The sequence below is a fragment of the Typopeltis vanoorti genome, chromosome 9 (assembly GCF_054136105.1).
Source record: "Typopeltis vanoorti isolate ZY-2024b chromosome 9, IOZ_Tvanoo_1.0, whole genome shotgun sequence".
Classification (NCBI taxonomy): domain Eukaryota; kingdom Metazoa; phylum Arthropoda; class Arachnida; order Uropygi; family Thelyphonidae; genus Typopeltis; species Typopeltis vanoorti.
The window spans coordinates 66191551-66210486 of record NC_143557.1 but is presented as its reverse complement, the minus strand read 5'-3'; the positions used below and the strand labels follow the sequence as shown (position 1 = coordinate 66210486).

Here is an 18936-nt window from a genome sequence, read left to right as displayed (position 1 = left end):
ATTAATTTTATTTTTCCATATAATCTCCCTTAAGACTAATACATTTATTCCATTGCCATTATCCCATCCCTGTAGTAGTTCTCAGTAAGATATGCAAAATACCCTTCTACAGCTGCAATCATCTGTTGTTTAGAAGAAAAATGGTGACCAGCGAGGAAGATTTTTAGTTTTGGGAAGAGATGGAAGTCAGAGGGAGCCAAATCTGGGGAATAGGGTGGATGTTCCAACAATTCATAGTGCAGATCAGTACGTTAACGAGGGTAAGAAGCGCCTGTGGTAAGTTTCTAACTTGCACCCCCCCAACCCAACGCAAGTGTCTAACTTACATCCCCCTCAATCCAAAAATGACAAAAATTTTGAAAAATTTAAATGTAACAAGTTAAATTTTACTAAATGCAAGATGTTAAATACTTACTATTAACCCCATCAAAATGAGTTGCAGTGCCTTGCAGAATTTGTGTGTCTAAAGAGGCGTATTGCCGAAATTTAAAAATACAATATAAAATTGTGGACTTTTATATCTATTTATTTTTTTTTATTTTTTACAATTTGTGCCCCAAACCTAGTTGCGCTCATGCTGCCACCTCTTTCGCCATGCCCTCGTTACAGCACTGGTGCAGATCCCTTAACTTTCCCATTGCCAAAACACTGATGTGTACCCTCAAGGAGTGTACAGGATATGATAGTACTACGTGAAAAATTTGCATCAATGCTAACTTTTGATCTACAATTTTCCTCCAAATCAGTCTGTTACTTGTCAAGACTCCAACATTATCAGATGTTATATTTCTGTTGTCTAAGGCACTTTTTACCATATCAGTCCACCTATATCTTGGTCTTCTTCTGGATCATTTTCCTGCCAACCTGGCAGAGAACACGGGTTTTGCTAATCTTTCCTCGCCCATTCTGTTTAAGTGGCCATACCACCTGAGATTAGCTCTGCTAACACATTCCTGGATGCTGACAATGTCAAGTTCTTTCTTAATGTCCTCCTTTTTAATATGATATTGCCATTGATGCCTTCTGTTCAGACCTCTAACCTTTCTCAGGATTCTCATATCTGCAGTCTCTAGTCTTTGGTCAAGTGTTTTTCTTCTGACCCAGCTCTCAGATCCATAAGTTAAAACTGGTTTGAACACTGTCTTGTATACAGCTAATTTAGTTGTATACAAGACAGTGTTTGTATACAAGTTGTATATTCTGACTAATTTCTCTCTTATTCCATATGAATTTATTCAATTGACTGCCTACCATACCAGCTTTGTTGATTCTGTTGTCTCTTTCCATATTAAATTTACCATCTTCATACTGAAGATGGTAAATTTAATATGGAAAGAGACAACAAATCGTGCTGAAATGTTTTACTTGTTCCACTTGTTCTGCATTCACAGCACAGTTGACATTTTCAACAATTCTACCTATTTTCATTGTCTTTGTCTTTTTAATGCTGACCTTCATACCATATCTATTACAACAGTTATTCAATTTAGTCAGGGACTCTTGAAAACTTGTAGTGGATTTATTTAGAAGTATAACATCGTCTGCATAAAGCAAAGAGCTGACATTAACATCTCCAATTCTGATATCATGTTTAATACCACTTTCCTTCATAATGTGATCCATATAGATAATGAATAACAGAGGGGATAACGTACATCCTTATCTCACACCAGATTTTACATTAAACCATCTTCCTGTACTTCTTTCAATTTTAACTGCCGACTTACAACTCAAATACAGACTAAGTATTGCTTGATATAATGCCCCATTGACACCATATAACTGTAGCGTATTGAATAGCTTCTCTCTTGGCACCTTGTCATATGCCTTTTCCAAATCGACAAAACTTAAATACAGATCTTTGTTATATTCCCATGCTTTCTCGACTATTTGTCGTAAAGTGAAGATCTAATCCTGACAGCCTCTATTTGGCCTGAATCCAGCTTGTTCTTCACCAAGCTTTTCTTCCACAATTCTTCTCAACCGTTTCTCAAGTATAATTGCATAGATCTTGCCAGGAACACTCAGTAGGGAAATACCTCTGTAATTCCCACATTCAGTTTTATTTCCGTTTTATATATGGGTACTATGAGAGCTCTACTCCAATCATTGGGAATTCATCCCTCTGTCCAGGTTTTCTGAACTATGCAGTGCGGCCACTGTAAGACTTTTATACCACCATACTTCAGTATTTCTGGTCGAATATCATCTACTTCTGCTGCCTTTCCACATTTCAAGCCTTTCATGGCTTTTTCTACTTCAAGTATGGATATGTGTTCCTGACTGTATGCCTGTTGAGTGTTTTTTACCACAGTGCTGGCATCATTGCTTGTTTCATTTAGCAATTTTTTAAAGTAATTACCCCATACTTCAAGGATATCTTTTTCTCCTGTTTTCATGTCACCTTTATCATCTCTAACTCCTTTTACAACATTTTTTCCTCCATTTCTAAGCTTCTTCAACAACCTCCAGAATATCTTACCACCTTCTTGATATTTATTTTCTATATTCTTGCCAAAGTCCTCCCATGACTTTTGTTTAGCTAGTTTTACACAGTGTTTCGCTTTCTTACATTTGTCTCTGTATTCTCTAAGAGCAAAAGCTGACTTATTTGTCAGGAACTTTTGATATGCTTTCTTCTTTTCCTTCACTGCCTCTTTAACTTCCTGTGTCCACCATGGAGTTCTGATTTTTCTATCCTTGCAGACAACCACACCACATGCCTCTCTGGCTGAATCAATCAGGGTTTTCTTCAAGGCTTGCCAATGAATCTCCAAGGTTTGGTTACTGTTCTCATTATTTTTCATTTTTTTTTATAATCTTTGTGTATTTTAGTCTACGGTTCACATCTGAGAGCTGGTTAACTTTCGTTCACTTTAAAACTTTATTACATGTTATTCTTTTCAATATGAAATTCAATTTTATCCTGCTCAAGACTAATCCAATTTCAAATCCTCTGTACACTCCGGTGTCCTGCACCAGGGAGAAAACATCAGTATCAACAATAACATAGTCAGTGAGACTTCTCTTATTCCTTGCCTCTTCTCTCCATATGAATTTGTACACATTTTTATGTTGGAACATCGTGTTAGTAATAACCAGTCCACGTTCTTTTGAAATGCCTATAGTCTCAGCAGTTTCATGCACATTGACTTGCCGGTCATCCGTTACCATATTGTGCACTTGATCAATGATTTCTAGTTTTGTTACACTTTTTGGACGTCCTTCAAGTTGATCATCTTGAAGGCTGGTATGGCCACGTTTAAACTTGGCAGCCCATTTCTTAATTGTCGAAAATGAAGGAGAAGAGTGCCCATAAACTTTTATAAACTTCGAATGAATTTCTTTTGCCGTTAAACCTTCTTTTACAAAGAATTTTAGAACCGCACAATATTCAATTTTATCCATTTCAAGGGATACAGGCAACACTTTCTCTTCAGACAGCTGTATAAAACAAACTACTTGATAGAATGACTTGCAATTTCACATGGATGCTCATGACTGATGTACCAACTTGTAAAAAAAAAAAAATCTTGCTGATAATGTTACCATCTGTGGTCAAGGCTGAGAACTTTTTTCAGACCTCCCTCGTATATATATATATATATATATGTGTGTGTGTGTGTGTGTGTTTTGGCATACCTTATAACAAAGAACCCTGATAAAAGTTTCATTTATTTAGTTTCTGTACCTGACATACTTAGAATCCACTTATTTTGATTATCATTATAAAATCCTTGTGCCTGTGTTATCGTTTAGGCTGATTATAAAATATAATGAAAACATATGTTCGGGTATTTGTTTTAAATAAATTTAGTTAAGCCAGTATAAATGAGGAGATTGATGTACATCAATTATAATAAGATATATTAACAGTTTTTAATTTATCGACAGGTCCACTTCAAGTGCGTTTTGCGCACACAGATATCAGTTTTCCAGATTACAGTTATTATCGGAGAGATAGTGTCAAAGATGCAAATAAATCATCTAAGGATTCTGAAGATGCACGTAAATTGTTCAGTTATCTAATAGTAGCAGGTAAACAATAATAGACCAGTTTTTAATTAGCATGTGTTATATACGCCTGCCATTTATTATCTTAGTTTATTCATGTATGAATAGAGAAATGTATACAGAAATATGCATATAATAACTCTTGGAGATATATCTCCAAGAGTATTATATCTCAATAGATAGTCTATTAAATAAAGGTGAGTCAGATTGTTCTATTATGTGCCAACTGGTAAATGTCTGTAGGCATGTGTGTTTATGTGTCTCATCTTCATAAAGAATTTTGCTTTGTTGGCTTTCCAATAGTTGGTGTGTAAAGAGCAAGCACACTGAATGTAGGTGAGGATGAATGTTTGAGTGGGTGGTCCCAACCACTTTCGTTGACTTTTCTGAGGTGTTTCTATTAGATGTCTTTGTCGGCTTTCTTCAAATATTGACTGTATTGGGAATATAGTCTTACTACATATATGCTAGTGTTGTTCGATGGCATGCTGTACCAAATTAATCTTTAGAGGTAACTGTGGCATAACTGTAAATAATAAAATTACATGATAACTACAGTAAACTTTAATTAAAAAGCAGATATTTCTTCCTGATAATAACAGTACATTATCATTGTGCCATTGTGTGTGTTTGTGTGTGTATGTGTAAACAACAAGCAAATCAAAGAATATGAATACAAGGTACATGCAATGATTGGTTTACCAATTAAAATTGGTAAAATGGTTCGTAATGTTGTTGTTCATTTTTTCCCCACAGGCTTAAACTTCTCCTCAAGCTTACAAGAAGAACTTCTCATCAAAACTTTAATGGAATTAAATGGTTAAAACCCTAATCAAATCCAAAAAACAGATAACTGACTCCTATGTTCTAACACCGCAGGATTCTTCAGATCGCAGAGTTACAATCGCATATATTTCTGGTATCTCTGATATTTTTTGAAATTCTGCCTGTTGGTAGAATTTTGAAGTATCACAGATATCTCTTTTGAATATAATTTGATGTATTTTGGCAGACAGATCATTCTGTGGGAAAATGAATTAATGAATATCAATACCAGATTGAATACCTGAAACCTCAAAAGTGTGACCTAGCATAAAATGGCATTGATACTAAACATGGTATCCTGTGGGATGAAACTTGTCTTCTCCATAGAAACAGTTTTAAATATGAACACCTTTTCAAAGTAGTGAAGCCCAACTATTACACAGACCTAATTTCTCTCTCCCAAAAGTTTGGGAGATTCTAATTTTATATAAGCATCAAAAATAGTTTCAAAATATTTATTAACATTAATTTCTAGCATGTGGCAACCATTTTTAATTGGTAAATTGATTATTGTGTGTACCTTGTATTCCCGTTCTTTGATTTGCTTGTTGTTTACACACACACACACACAGAAGATGTACTATTATTTTTGGTACAAAATATTTGCACTTAATGTTATTTACTGTGGTTATTGTGTAATTTTGTTGTTTTATGCTGTACCAAAGCTACTGATGATATTTGATATTAACTGCATTGAGCAGTGATGTTCCATGTGTGGAAGCTAAGTATGATTTACATTTATGTAACCATATGAACTTTATTTGTGGTGATGAGTTTGAATTTCCAGATACTAGTTAGGCTTGTATGAAATTGATTTTTTTTTTTTTTTTTTTTTAACTGTCAGAGTGTCACTGTAATAACGATTGTATTAAAAATCTACAGAATATGATTGTTTAACTTGTCCTGTTTTGCTGTTAGCATTAACCCAGTCAGTGCTGCATTTTAACACTGATTATCTAGTGGTTTTGAGTAGTCTGATTGTTCAGTTCAGTTAGAACAGCAGCAAAGCAGAAACTGTTTGTGGGTTGGCATTTCAATTCTTCAGGAATTATTTCATACCTGTTTTTGTGTCTGAAAACATACTCAAGGGTAATTAATAAAAAGATATGGTGCCAGCTTTCCTGTAGAACTGCAGTTTAAAGGGAAAGCTATGTCATCACTTTACTGACCTTTTCTTGCATGGTAGTTCTGATATGGTTCTATAGTTCGCCCACCGTTTCTAGGTCCATGCTTCGCGTCTTTCCAAGAATAGTCGATTCATGCTGAAGGGGAGAGAGAAATGAAGGCCGTCCGAATTGGTCACCAACACGCGAAATTACGTGCTTTATAGGTAAAATTTTCCAACTGTTATACAAGCAACATAGTTAATTACAATAATCATAAAAGAGAAGTTAATTTTCCGACCGGTAATAATAACTCATCCCACAATACGGACTGATTACCCTATCATCGGAATGGGTTCTCCTTTTTCTGAGATGCGCAGAAGTGTCGAGGGACCTCTAATCGGTGGGCGAACTATACTATTGCTTTAATTATTTGGAGGGTATGCAATAAAAACAGAAGTTTTGAATATCTTGTGTCTATCAATTGATTGGAAGAAATCTTTGAAGTTTAAAATTAAAGGTTTTATCTTTTTGCTTTGTCCAGCAGCATTTTAAGGCAGTGGGAAATAAATGGAGCATATTCTCATCATCATCATCAGTATGACATGTACCCTCAAGGGGTGTACAGGATATGATAGTACTACATGAAAAATTTACATCATTACTAACTTCCTATCTACAATTTTCCTCCAAATCAGAGTGTTACTTGTCAAGACTCCAATATTATCATTATCAGATCTTATATTTCTTTCGTCTAAGGCACATTGTACCGTATCAATCCACCTATATCTTGGTCTTCCTCTGGGTCGTTTTCCTGCCAACCTGGCAGAGAACGTGTTTTGCTAATCTTTTCTCGCCCATTCTGTTTAAGTGACCATACCGCCTGAGATTATCTCTGCTAATGCATTCCTGGATGCTGACAATGTCAAGTTCTTTCCTAATATCCTCATTTTTAATATGATATTGCCATTGATGCCATCTGTTCACACCTCTAATCTTTCTCAGGACTCTCATATCTGTGGTCTCTCGTCTTTGGTCAAGTGTTTTATTTCTGACCCAGCTCTCAGATACATAAGTTAAAACTGGTTTGAACACTGTCTTGTATACAGCTAATTTAGTGTTCTGACTAATTTTTCTCTTATTCCATATGAATTTATTCAATTGACTGCCTACCATACCAGCTTTGTTGATTCTGTTGTCCCTTTCCATATTAAATTTACCATCTTCAGTAAAAATCGTGCCTAAGTAGCTGAAATGTTTTACTTGACCCACAGGTTCCCCATTCACAACACAATTGACATTTTCAGCAATTCTACCTATTTTCATTGTCTTTGTCTTTTTAATGCTGACCTTCATACCATATCTATTACAACAGTTATTCAATTTAGTCAGGGACTCTTGCAAACTTATAGTGGATTTATTTAGAAGTATAACATCGTCTGCATAAAGCAATGAGCTGACATTAACATCTCCAATTCTGATATCATGTTTCATACCACTTTCCTTCATAATGTGATCCATATAGATAATGAATAACAGAGGGGATAATGTACATCCTTGTCTCACACCAGATTTAACATTAAACCATCTTCCTGTACTTCCTTCAATTCTAACTGCCGACTTACAACTCAAATACAGACTAAGTATTGCTTGATATAATGCCCCATTGACACCATATAATTGTAGCATATTGAATAGCTTCTCTCTTGGCACCTTGCCAATTATGCCTTTTCTGGATCGACAAAACTTAAATACAGATCTTTGTTTTATTCTCATGATTTCTCAACTATTTGTTGTAAAGTGAAGATCTGATCCTGACAGCCTCTATTTGGCCTGAATCCAGCTTGTTCTTCACCGAGCTTTTCTTCCACAATTCTTCTCAACCGTTTCTCAAGTATACTGGCATAAATCTTGCCTGGAACACTCAGCAGGGAAATACTTCTGTAATTCTCACATTCAGTTTTATTTCCCTTTTTATATATGGGTACTATTAGAGCTCTACTCCAATCATCAGGAATTTGCCCCTCTGTCCAGGCCTTCTGAACTCTGCAGTGCAGCCACTGTAAGACTTATACCACCATACTTTAGCATTTCTGGTCGAATATCATCTACTCCTGCTGCCTTTCCACATTTCAAGCCTTTGATGGCTTTTTCTACTTCAAGTATGGATATGTATTCCTAACTGAATGCCTGTTGAGTGTTTTTTACCACTGTGCTATTACTGCTTGTTTCATTTAGCAATTTTTCAAAGTAATTACTCCATACTTCAAGGATATCTTTTTCTCCTGTTTTCATGTTACCTTTATCATCTCTAACTCCTTTTACAGCACTCTTTCCTCCATTTCTATGCTTCTTCGACAACCTCCAGAATATCTTACCACCTTCTTAATATTTATTTTCTATATGGAGCATATTCTTAGATTTAATAATATTAGGTCTGAGATATGTTAGAGGTAACTTGGGCTGTAGTGAGATATTTAGTTAATTGTTTCCAAAGCTCTTCTCATCTGTGCTCAATAGCCTCTAATGCTATCCTGTTCAATTCAGTTCTCATTCTGTTTTTTGAGTTTTTAGTGCATTTTGAAATTTTTACATTGTAAAGAGATCAAACTCAAGCCTGAGTTATTACCCACAAGAAAAATTCTTCCTCATCTCTCTCTCACTTTTGATAATGTTCCAGTTTCCTTTCAAGATTAACTTTCTTTTCTTGAGTTGACTGTCACATCCAGTTTATCCTGGCACAAAAATATTACTCACATAGCCTCTAAAAAGCTTGGTGTTCTTTTCTCTTCTGAACATGACTTCTCTTAACTCCTAACATTATAAGTCTCAGATACATAAACCTTTGGAGTACTGTTCCCACATTTTGGGTGGAGCATCCAAGACCTCTCTAAGAATTCTTGATAATATTCAGAATAGGACATTCCACTTAACATACACTCCTTCTCACACTCTCTTCAGCCACATTATCATAGGCACTGTTTCAGCTGTGCCTTTTCTATAGTACTTTAATGGGTATTGCTCCTCTGAATTGGTTGCTACCATTCCTCCACTTGCTTTTAACCATAAAAAACTAGAGTAGCCATTGGTCAACACTCATACACTGTCCAGCTTCAAACACACCAAACTAACTTCTCATCAGCTTCCCTCATTCCATCCACCTCTATTCTTTGGAACAGTCTCTCCCATACTGTTTTTTTACCACTGTGTACAACCTCCCACTTTAAGAAACAGGCTACATTTTTTTCTTAATCACTTGCCCACACAGTAGTGTTATAGTTCTTGTGACCTTTCATGTATGGAGTCAGCATAAAAAATTAAAAAAAGCATCTATAGCAGTTCTCACTGGTGAATTATTTGACAGTTCAACGCTGAGGTCTTCATTTTTGTCTTTGATTCCTAGTCTTTAGTGTTTATTTTCCTTTGGTGCATCAACATATCTTCTATTAATGCCTGCCATTAATGTATTCAATGTAATGGCAAGCATGGCAAAAAAAAAAAGAGGAAGGGACACATTGTTCAGCAAGTAGATGGAAAGATATTGGATTACCTTATTATCAAGGACCTCATTATGCCAACATAGATGCATAACATTATTTTTTTCCATTAGAAACTGTTCAGTTCACTATTTATCAAGGTGAAACAGCAGTGTACTGCTAATGCCAAATGGTGATTATAAAAGCAGAAAAATGGATATGTAAAAATTATTTTTTCATTCAAAATATAATCAGAAAAATGAACATTGTCTTCCAATTTCTGTTCAGTTTCAAGTTTCTTATTTTATAAAACACCAAGCAGTTTCCATATGAATATAGCCTGAAATATTATCAAGTGATATTTTCAGAAAAACTATTTCTGAAAAAGCAATTTTCAGAAAATAGTTTTTATAAATTTGTAGGAAAAAATGGTGCTTTCTTGTACACATCCCAACGCAAAAATCACAATAAAATACTTAATGAACTCTTTGGATGTAAACTGGGACAAATCATGCTTCACCTTGCTGTGGGACAGGATGAGGTAATTTGTTCATTTGCATTTACAGCATTGAAGATAAGCATACTATGACTGGCCAATGTGTTTCTTGTTAAAGTCAAAATTAAAACTGTTTCATCTGTTCCTTGAAGCTTGTAGAAAGAAAAATAATTACAGTAGACTTTCGACTATCCAGCCTAATGTGGTGGAAGGGCAGGCCGGAGTTCTAGGCCTACCTTTTCACACAATTGTGAAAAGGTAGGCCTAAGATGAAAGAGTCAAAACTTACAGTTTTTAGTTTTTGAGAAGTCCTTGATAGATGATTGCTTCACCCTTTTAGCCCTCTTCTGCGACGCAATGTCCCTCCACTTACACAAGCAGATGATATCAGCTGGCGTCGCTTCCTCCTGCTCACTAATGTACTGTAGCGCTGCCTCAATTGTCTTGAACCCTTCTGAATGTGGGATGAGATTTTTCCTGTCATCTAAGGATGCCTCCTCCTCCTCTTCTTCTTCTTCCCTCTGTGTCACCATTTCCACAATATCGTTGTCAGTTATTTCATCAACTTCGTCGTTTGACATCCATTCTGTAATGTCCTCTGCATTGACATCCTCACAGCTTGGTACGTTTTTGAGCAATGAAACAAGTTTATCGTTTTCATCTTCCACTTCGGTTTCACACATGGGTTCAAGGTTGAAATGTCCACCTTCATGGTCCATCACGGAGAATTACTGTATTATTATAATTCTCTGTGATAAAATCCGGGCTCCGGATAGTACGGAGACCAGATAGTCGACTGTACTGCAAAAAAAAAAAAAAAAAAATCAATAATTAAGAGGTTTTCTACACCTGGATCTGACAATAAATTTCTTTATGTCCCTTTGTTGGAAATATTATGCTTAGAAATGCAGCTTTGCTATGTTTTTTAATTGATTACTTCTGAAAATAATCAGTTTTTAATAATTTTAACTGTACATCCCCTGTATTATTTCACATGAAATAATACAATATTTGACACATCAGCATCTTTCAAAAAAAAAAAAAAGTTATTTGCATTTTATCATTTCTGCTACTATTCTCCCAGGTAATTATTAAATGGCAAGATTAGAGAATTATGAAGGATTTTTTAGATTTCTGGGAAATGTTCCATAAGAAAGAAAGGAGAATGTCAAAAATGTTAATATTTTTTCTTATATTTTATTCTATTATTTACTGTTGCTACAGTAAATCTGTTTTATTTGGGAAAGGGTCAGCTTTATTTGCTATGCACAGTCAGTTTTTTGAAAAACAAAGAGGAAGTAAAAAGTTGTAATTCTTTCCAGATTAACCAGTTTCTAAAAATTAGGAGGGAAAATTCATTCAGTAATTATCTTTCTTTCCTTGATGTAATTGAAGTTCTTATAGACTATATATTTTATATGCAAAACATACATAAATTTAAACACATGAACTAGAACAGTGGTTCTCAACTGGTATGCCATGAAAAATTTTATTAAAAATAGTTAGATGTGCATTGTTTTTCAAAAGTAATGTACTTTAGTAGAAATATGTGATCCTCTGTCAATAAATTCTTCTCATAAGTCTTGTAGAAATTATGTGAAATGTGAACTTTTTACTTTCTTTGGCATTTCTTGTATCTCTGCCAAGTGCACTGCAGGGATTGTGTACATTCCAAGAATTTGACAAGGAGTCCAGATTTTATGAAACTTATTCTGGTCACTTGTTCAAATTCTTCATTGACATATGTGCAAATTGTCCCCCCCCCCTCGCTTAGCTCTCATCTTCTCCTTGCTCTGCTGAGGTGTTCATCACGTGATGTTTTGTTTGTTTGTTATAGCAGTGATTTGAGATAGTGTTTTGGCTACTTGGACTGGTGAAAAAGTTTCCTTCTCCATTATGTTTTTTTGTGGACAAATTAAGCCGAATAGTGCAATGGTTCCTAATAAATTAAAATGCCACTTCAATACACTTCATTTAAATCATGCCTCCAAAAACAGACATTATTTCAAAAGATTGTTAGAAATGCAAACTAAACAACAAGGAAATTTTCAAAGTAAATTATGTAAAATCAAGACCTTTGAAAACTGGACTGTTTAATGCAATTTTCACATCAAAGGAAGTAGAACACAAATGTTTGTTGTTTCACATAGAGGTTCGGTGGCTCTCGGGGGGGGGGGTGTCATTTTGAGTTTTGAAGCTTAAAAAAGAATTACTTGTATTTTTTGATAATGAAAACTACAGTTTTCTTCTTACTTAAAAGACAAATATGGTGCACTAAGTTAACTTACCTGCAGATATATTTAATTACATGAATGGAATTAATATGTCTCTGCAAGGACAAAAAGAAAATATACTTACATCAACTGACATATTAAGGGTATTTGTAAAAAGATATCATTCTGGATTAATAAAATGAATGAAAACAATTTGGAAATGTTTCCATCGATTGCCAAAGATTGTACAAAATCCACAATGAAAGAAGTAAAAGAACATTTCCAATTTTTGCTCTAAAATGTAAAAAGATATTTCCCAGCCTTACAAATTGAAAAATTTAATTGCATAAGAAATCTATTTTCAATTTCTAATACTTCTTGTCTCCCCCCAAAAAGAAGAATTGATATCATTAACAGCTGACAGAACATTAAGATTAAAATTTTTAGATGTGTCCCTTATCAGTGTTGAAGAAGAATATAAAATGTTATCAAAGAAAGCTATAAATGTATTGTAATAATTTCTGGTGAGAGCAACCATGAAGCGATTACATGGATGGATGCCAGCTGTGTGAGGACTTCTGTCAGGAGAGAGTATATATGGAACTTCAAGGCTGGTGATTATGAGAAGCTAAGGAGACAGCTTGCAGGTGTAGCATGGAGTAAAAAGTTGGATGGAAAGGAGATCACTTCTGCCTGGGTGATATTCAAGAACTATCTAGTGAAAGCAATCTCTAAATGTATTCCAAGGGTCAGAAGGTTAAATAAGATGGGTGTGGAATGAATGAATAAAGAAATTAAGAATGCAATACAGAGAAAGAAGTTATTATGGAGGCAACATAAGATGAGTAGTAATAATCAATTCCACGAGGAGTACAAAGAACAGGCAAGGAGGGGTGACTCAGTTGGTAAGGGTAGCAAAAATGCAGTATAAACAGCAGTTAGCTAATGAAGCCAAAAAAAAAAAAATCCTAGGGAGTTCTTTCAATATGTAGCCAGCAAAAAAAAAAAAAAAAAAAAAAAAAATGATTATGGTAGGATGACATTTGATTAGAGAAAATAGTATAAGGACAACTACTGCAGAGGATATAATTGAGATATTTGAGTAGTTCGTAAAGGTTTTTCATTCTTGTTAATGTGACATCATGGAGAGTTTGAGAACCAGCTGATGATGAGGAGTGACTGACTCTAAGTGAGCAAGAGGTATATGGGGAATTGAGCAAAGTTGATGTTAATAAGGTTGTGAGATGAGTGTTGTACTGGTCAAGGTTCCAAAGGAGTGGAAGGAAGACAAGATTGTGCTGCTTCATAAGGGAGGTGACAGAACTCGAGCAACAAAATATAGGCCTATTTGTGTGTGTGTGAGTTGTTGTGATTAAAGTGTTGGAGAGACTGGTGAGAACCAGGATCCAGAATTGGGTTACAACAGTGGTATTATCTTTGATGGACAAGCATGGATTTGCTAAAGGGAGATCATGTTTCAGTAATCTACTTACTTATTACAATAAGATGACAGCTTCATTGTATGAAGGAGATGGATACACAGTAGTATATTTAGATTTTGCAAAGGTTTTTGATATATTACTGGATGATAAGTTAATAGTCAAACTAGAGCAGATGGGGTTTGATATTAGAGTGCATTTCACTGGAGATTGGCTCTCTGATAGATGTCAGCTAGTGATGTATGGGGAGAGGGATATTTTAGAATAAGAAAGTGATTGGTGATGTACCTATGGGGTCTGCTTAAACTGTATGTTAATGATATTGGGGAAAATTTTAATGAAGATATTCAGTTGGGGCACACGACAAGTGGGCGACGGAATAAAAGATCAAATGTGCAATTCTATTCTGTTGATCTATTACCAGGTAAATTTAAATAATATTTTTTTGAGAAATGAGTTAAAAGAATGGTATAAACATAAATTTAAAAAATCTCACTTATAATTAAGTTTATTTTTATTGTGTAGAATTACGAATTGTATAGAAGTTATATTGAAATTTCCCATACAAAAAATGAGTCAGCTAGTTAATAAATATTTTATATTATATATTTTCGTTTATATCATATATCAAAATTTGTAGGATCATTTAAGAAAGAGATGGTTAAAAAAAGTGATCCAAAAATGATTTAAAAATGAAAAGGTATAATTGCACAATATTAAAATTTAAAAAAAAAATTTTTAATTAATTTATTAATATTATTTTGTAATTAACAAACATAATTTGTTGTTTAATTTGTAGTAACCTAACTACACAATAAAAATAAACTTAATTATAAGCGAGATTTATCATATTTTATGTTTATACCGTTCTTTTAACAAGTACCTAAAGTATATATATCATCTACTTGCCTATACTAGATAGTCATCAGATAACCTAACCTAACTACACAATAAAAATAAACTTAATTATAAGCGAGATTTTTCAAATTTTATGTTTATACCGTTCTTTTAACTCATTTTTACCTGGTAATAGATCAGTAGAATAGAATTGCATATTTAATTTTTTATTCCATCGCCCAGTTTACCATGTCCCTTCAGTTGTTTGCAGATGATGCAAAATTGGAATGAACTGTGAAAAGTAAAGCAGATGTTGTGGCCTTACAAGAAGACTTGAATAAACTGAATGAATAGGCACAGGAGTGGGGATTCCAGTTCAGCGTTGTGAAATGTAACCTTTTAAGATTTGAAAAACAAAGATGGGATGTAGAATTTATGCTTGGTGGGGATATATTGTTGTAGGTGGAGGAAAAAAGAGATCTTAGAGTGATAGTGGATAAGGATCTAAAATTTAGAGGACACATTGCCAAAATTGTGAGGACAACACAACAAATTCTGAGAATGATGCAGAGGACACTGACTTGTAGAAGTAAGGAGATTCTTGTTCCATTGTATAAGGCCTTGATTGCCTTATACAATGCCTGTTGCCTGGTTTTCAAAAGAGTGAAGAGATGTTGAAAGTGTCCAGAGGCAATTAACATAGATAGGTTCTGATCTCTGGAATGTTGAATATGAGGAAGGGTTGAGGAAATGCAATTTACAGAGTAGTAAATAGGAGGAAGAGGGGTGATTGATAAAGACGTACAAGTTGGTAAGGGTTGTTATAGGATTAACATTGAAGAGGTTTTATAATCCTAGATTATAATACTATTATAATACTATATAACAAATTAGCAAAATTTGTTCTTGATACAAGAGTTTACAGAAGATTTGAACTGAAAACTGGCACTTTGAAGTAGTCTCACCAATTCAATTTCCTCCATGATGGTTGAGAATAATGAAAGGAGAAACTTAGGAAGAAGATTGCTTCAACACCAATCTCTTAGAAGTATAAAGTGTTTTTTTTTTCAACAGAGTTAAAAAAATTAACAATGCAGATGAGTGAATTAATTGAAGAAAAATGAATAAACATTTGAAGTAAATTAAAACAGGCAGCATTTGAAAGCTTATGGCAAAAAGACCAGGTGACGTCCTAAAAGAGGTCTTACACAGTGGGATGAGGATATTTCTAGGATTATAAAAGATAAAAAAAAAATGCTTTCAAGAAGTATTTATCAACCAGATCAATTGAAAATAAGATTGAATATGATAGAAATCCTTGACTAAAAGTGGCGGTAACACGGAGAAGTTGGATTTTTTTTTCTCAGCTAATGCCTTTTATTTCCATATAAGGAGTAGGCAAGGCCATTGTAGCCCTAACTTTTGGAGACTGAAGGAGCAGTTCAGTCTCCACCAGTAACCAATCAGAGATAGCTGGCCCAAGACTATCACTAATTATACATGGCCTCCTGTGAAGAGAAAAGTGTCTGAGAGTGCTGCTGTCTCGTGGTCCTAATCCTAACACTATTTTTACTATTTGAAAATAGTGCGGATTCTGCAGTCAATTTTCTTCAGTTTCTGGGATGAAAAACCAGAGTTTCTGGGAGTGAAAACTGGCTTGCTGTGCCAGAGATTGACTAACTCAGGAACCAGTTGAAAAAAGGCTTGGTAAAATTCCTGTAGTTCGTGACTTGACTAGAACTTACGATGCTCCTTTCTTCGGGTGGTCTAGTGCCATGAACGGCAGATGCCACTTCCACTGAGTTACACGGGCACTGGAATAATTTCATATCTAATTTAGAGAGAGAGAGAGATTTAACAAAATTCAATCTATCAATTTATAAAATTTTTAAATAATTTGAATCAAGAAACACTTGAGAATGTAAGAATCAGCGTGATTGATAAAACTGCACAGCTACAGTATTTTCTGGATTTATGGTCACTTACTCCAAAAGCATCACAAATACCACAACCCAAAAATAATCTAGTAAAACACATTTCCATACAGAAACTGCAAATCAATAAATACATGGAGAGATGATGATATTAACATGGAACTGTTTAGATATGCTGATGAAAAGACTTGCAGATTTTCTGAATATTATTATTAAGAGAGAGACCTCCAGGGAGTCAGAGACTCATCGAGGGAGGCCACATATTACACGCACACACCAGCTACATACTTATTCTTGAATTCATTCACATTGCTTGCACTCACAACATCCAATGGCAATCCATTCCAATCACGCACCACCCTCTGAGAGAAAAATCTAGCCCTCGCCTCCTTCTTAGCAGCCTTCGTTTTCCCACCCTCCAAACTGGGAATATGGGTTTTCCTAACCCATATTCCTGGTTTATAAAAAAAAAAAAGCAACAGTAAAGAGAGCAAAAATTATGAAGGAATGAGTCTCCTCAATAGTGGTTGCAATATATATATATAGTATAAACTAGAAAGTCATTATAGTGATATGATAGGTGCGGCAAAAAATGGATTCTGGAAATGCAGGTCCTATGTAGACAGTTACTTTTCTTTGAAATTACTAATTGAAGAGCATAAAGAATTCAATGGACCAATGCACATATAAACACTTGCAGGCTATAGAAAAGCCTTTGATTCTGTGAACAGAAATCAACTTTTAGACATGTTCACTGATGGTGAAACCCCCAACCAAATAATAGTAGTAATCTACAGTAAATACTGTCAAATTAAGAATAGAAGTATTGGAAGCCAGTAAATTGTGGCATCTAACTGTCCTCTATCACCACTATCTAATATATGTAATATCAACATCAAACATTGGAGACTAACAGTCCATGGAAATAGCCTGTTATAAAGTCACTTTGATAGTCTGTTATATGTAAATGATTAGGTATGTCTGATCAGTAACAAAGATGAATTGCAATATTCTGTGCACCATTTAAACCTTGTGGAAAAATTTAATGTGGTAATATAAATTAAAGATGCCAAGAAATTCTTGGTTTCATCCTTTATCCAAGTGTAAGCAAATGCATTACTTCAATCTTGGTATCACTTCTGGGTTTCTGCCACTGATGAGACCTCAATAAAGGTCAAAACTGGTCTGGGTTTTGACCTTAGCATTATACATGTTTGTAAGGATATGTGCAATACATTATGGGATACTAAGGCAATTGATGAAGTCATTAGCCTCTATATATAAGTAGAGGCTAATGACTTCACATCAATTGCCTTAGTATCCCATAATGCATTGCACATTCGTGAAGCATTCACAAAGCCCAGTCGTGAAGTTACTTTATGCACAAACTTTGTTTGCTTACACTTGGATAAAGGATGAAACCAAGAATATAATTTCTTTGCATGTGTAATTTATAGTATAACCAAGTGAAAAAGCTTTCAGCAGTGTATGGTAATAGCTATAAACATCCAAATTATGGCCTTTCAAGGAAAGGAACCTAATTTGAAGGAAAATATGCATTAGAAATACAATTTGTGTATTTCCAATACAAGAATTATAGTGATAATACAAGAAACAAAGAAGAAAATTACATTCATAATAAAATTCAAAAGTACAGAGGCAAACCAGAATTAAAGCATACATGACATTGGCAAAACCAACATGGAGTGAAGCCCAGACCATCAGAAAACTGATGGCCTGCATTATTTGACATGAAATAGATGAGAAGAACTGTTGAATGTACATTACTGTACCAGACGAAAAGCAAAATGATATAATGAATAAACTAAATATAATACCAATAATAAATATATCTCTCAACTTAGACAAAAATGCATATAGCATTTAAACAAAATGGACAGGATCAGGATTAACAGTGTGGGTTAGCCAAGCATCATTCTTTTAAGCTATTGAAAGGGATGCTCTTTTTTTTTATGACTCCTGCATACTGGAAATCACAAGGCAGATAGCAAATAATTGCTGTTTGTGTGGGCTAGGGTCAAGAGCAAAGTAATCTGTTGATGTTCTTCTTTAGAGCTGGAGGTCATAATTTTGGGAGAATACTTAATGAAGGCTGTTCGACAAAACAGCCTTCCTTCATTAAAAGATGACTGTGATAACATGTTTGGCTGTAAAAGGATGTTGGGTACTCTTGCTCATGTTGATTAATTTTAACAGTGTAGATGAGAACACAGACTGATAAGAAAATAACTATTTATTAACTTATTGCTGGTATTCTATCCAGCATCTTCAGAGCACAGTCCAGTATAACAATGGTACTAATTTCAATAATTATAACATACAATACAGACTAAAATCCTAATTTGGTGGCATCTACGTTGGGGAGGAAGAAAAGAAAAAAAAACAGAGAAAGCAGGTATTAATTAGTTATTAAGATGATTGTCTCCCAAATCTTTGCCAAATTTATGCAGCCATACTTGATAAGGTTCAGAGTATGTTTAAAAGCTTCTGTTGATTCCAAGAACAATCTCTCTGACTTATAAAAACTTCTATGCAGCACTTTTTTCTTCCAGTTGATTCTGTGGAGAGGGGTATCTAA

General features: G+C 34.5%; 1 protein-coding gene across 1 annotated transcript in view; it reads left to right on the top strand.

The window, feature by feature from the left end:
* The window catches only part of RFeSP (Rieske iron-sulfur protein), a 49394-nt gene that overhangs the window by 17028 nt on the left and 13430 nt on the right, over positions 1–18936 (top strand). Inside the window, exon 2 of the mRNA XM_090397731.1 lies at positions 3895–4038. Within this exon, the coding sequence (XP_090253857.1) occupies positions 3895–4038 (144 nt within the window). The remainder of the gene's footprint in view (positions 1–3894; positions 4039–18936) is intronic.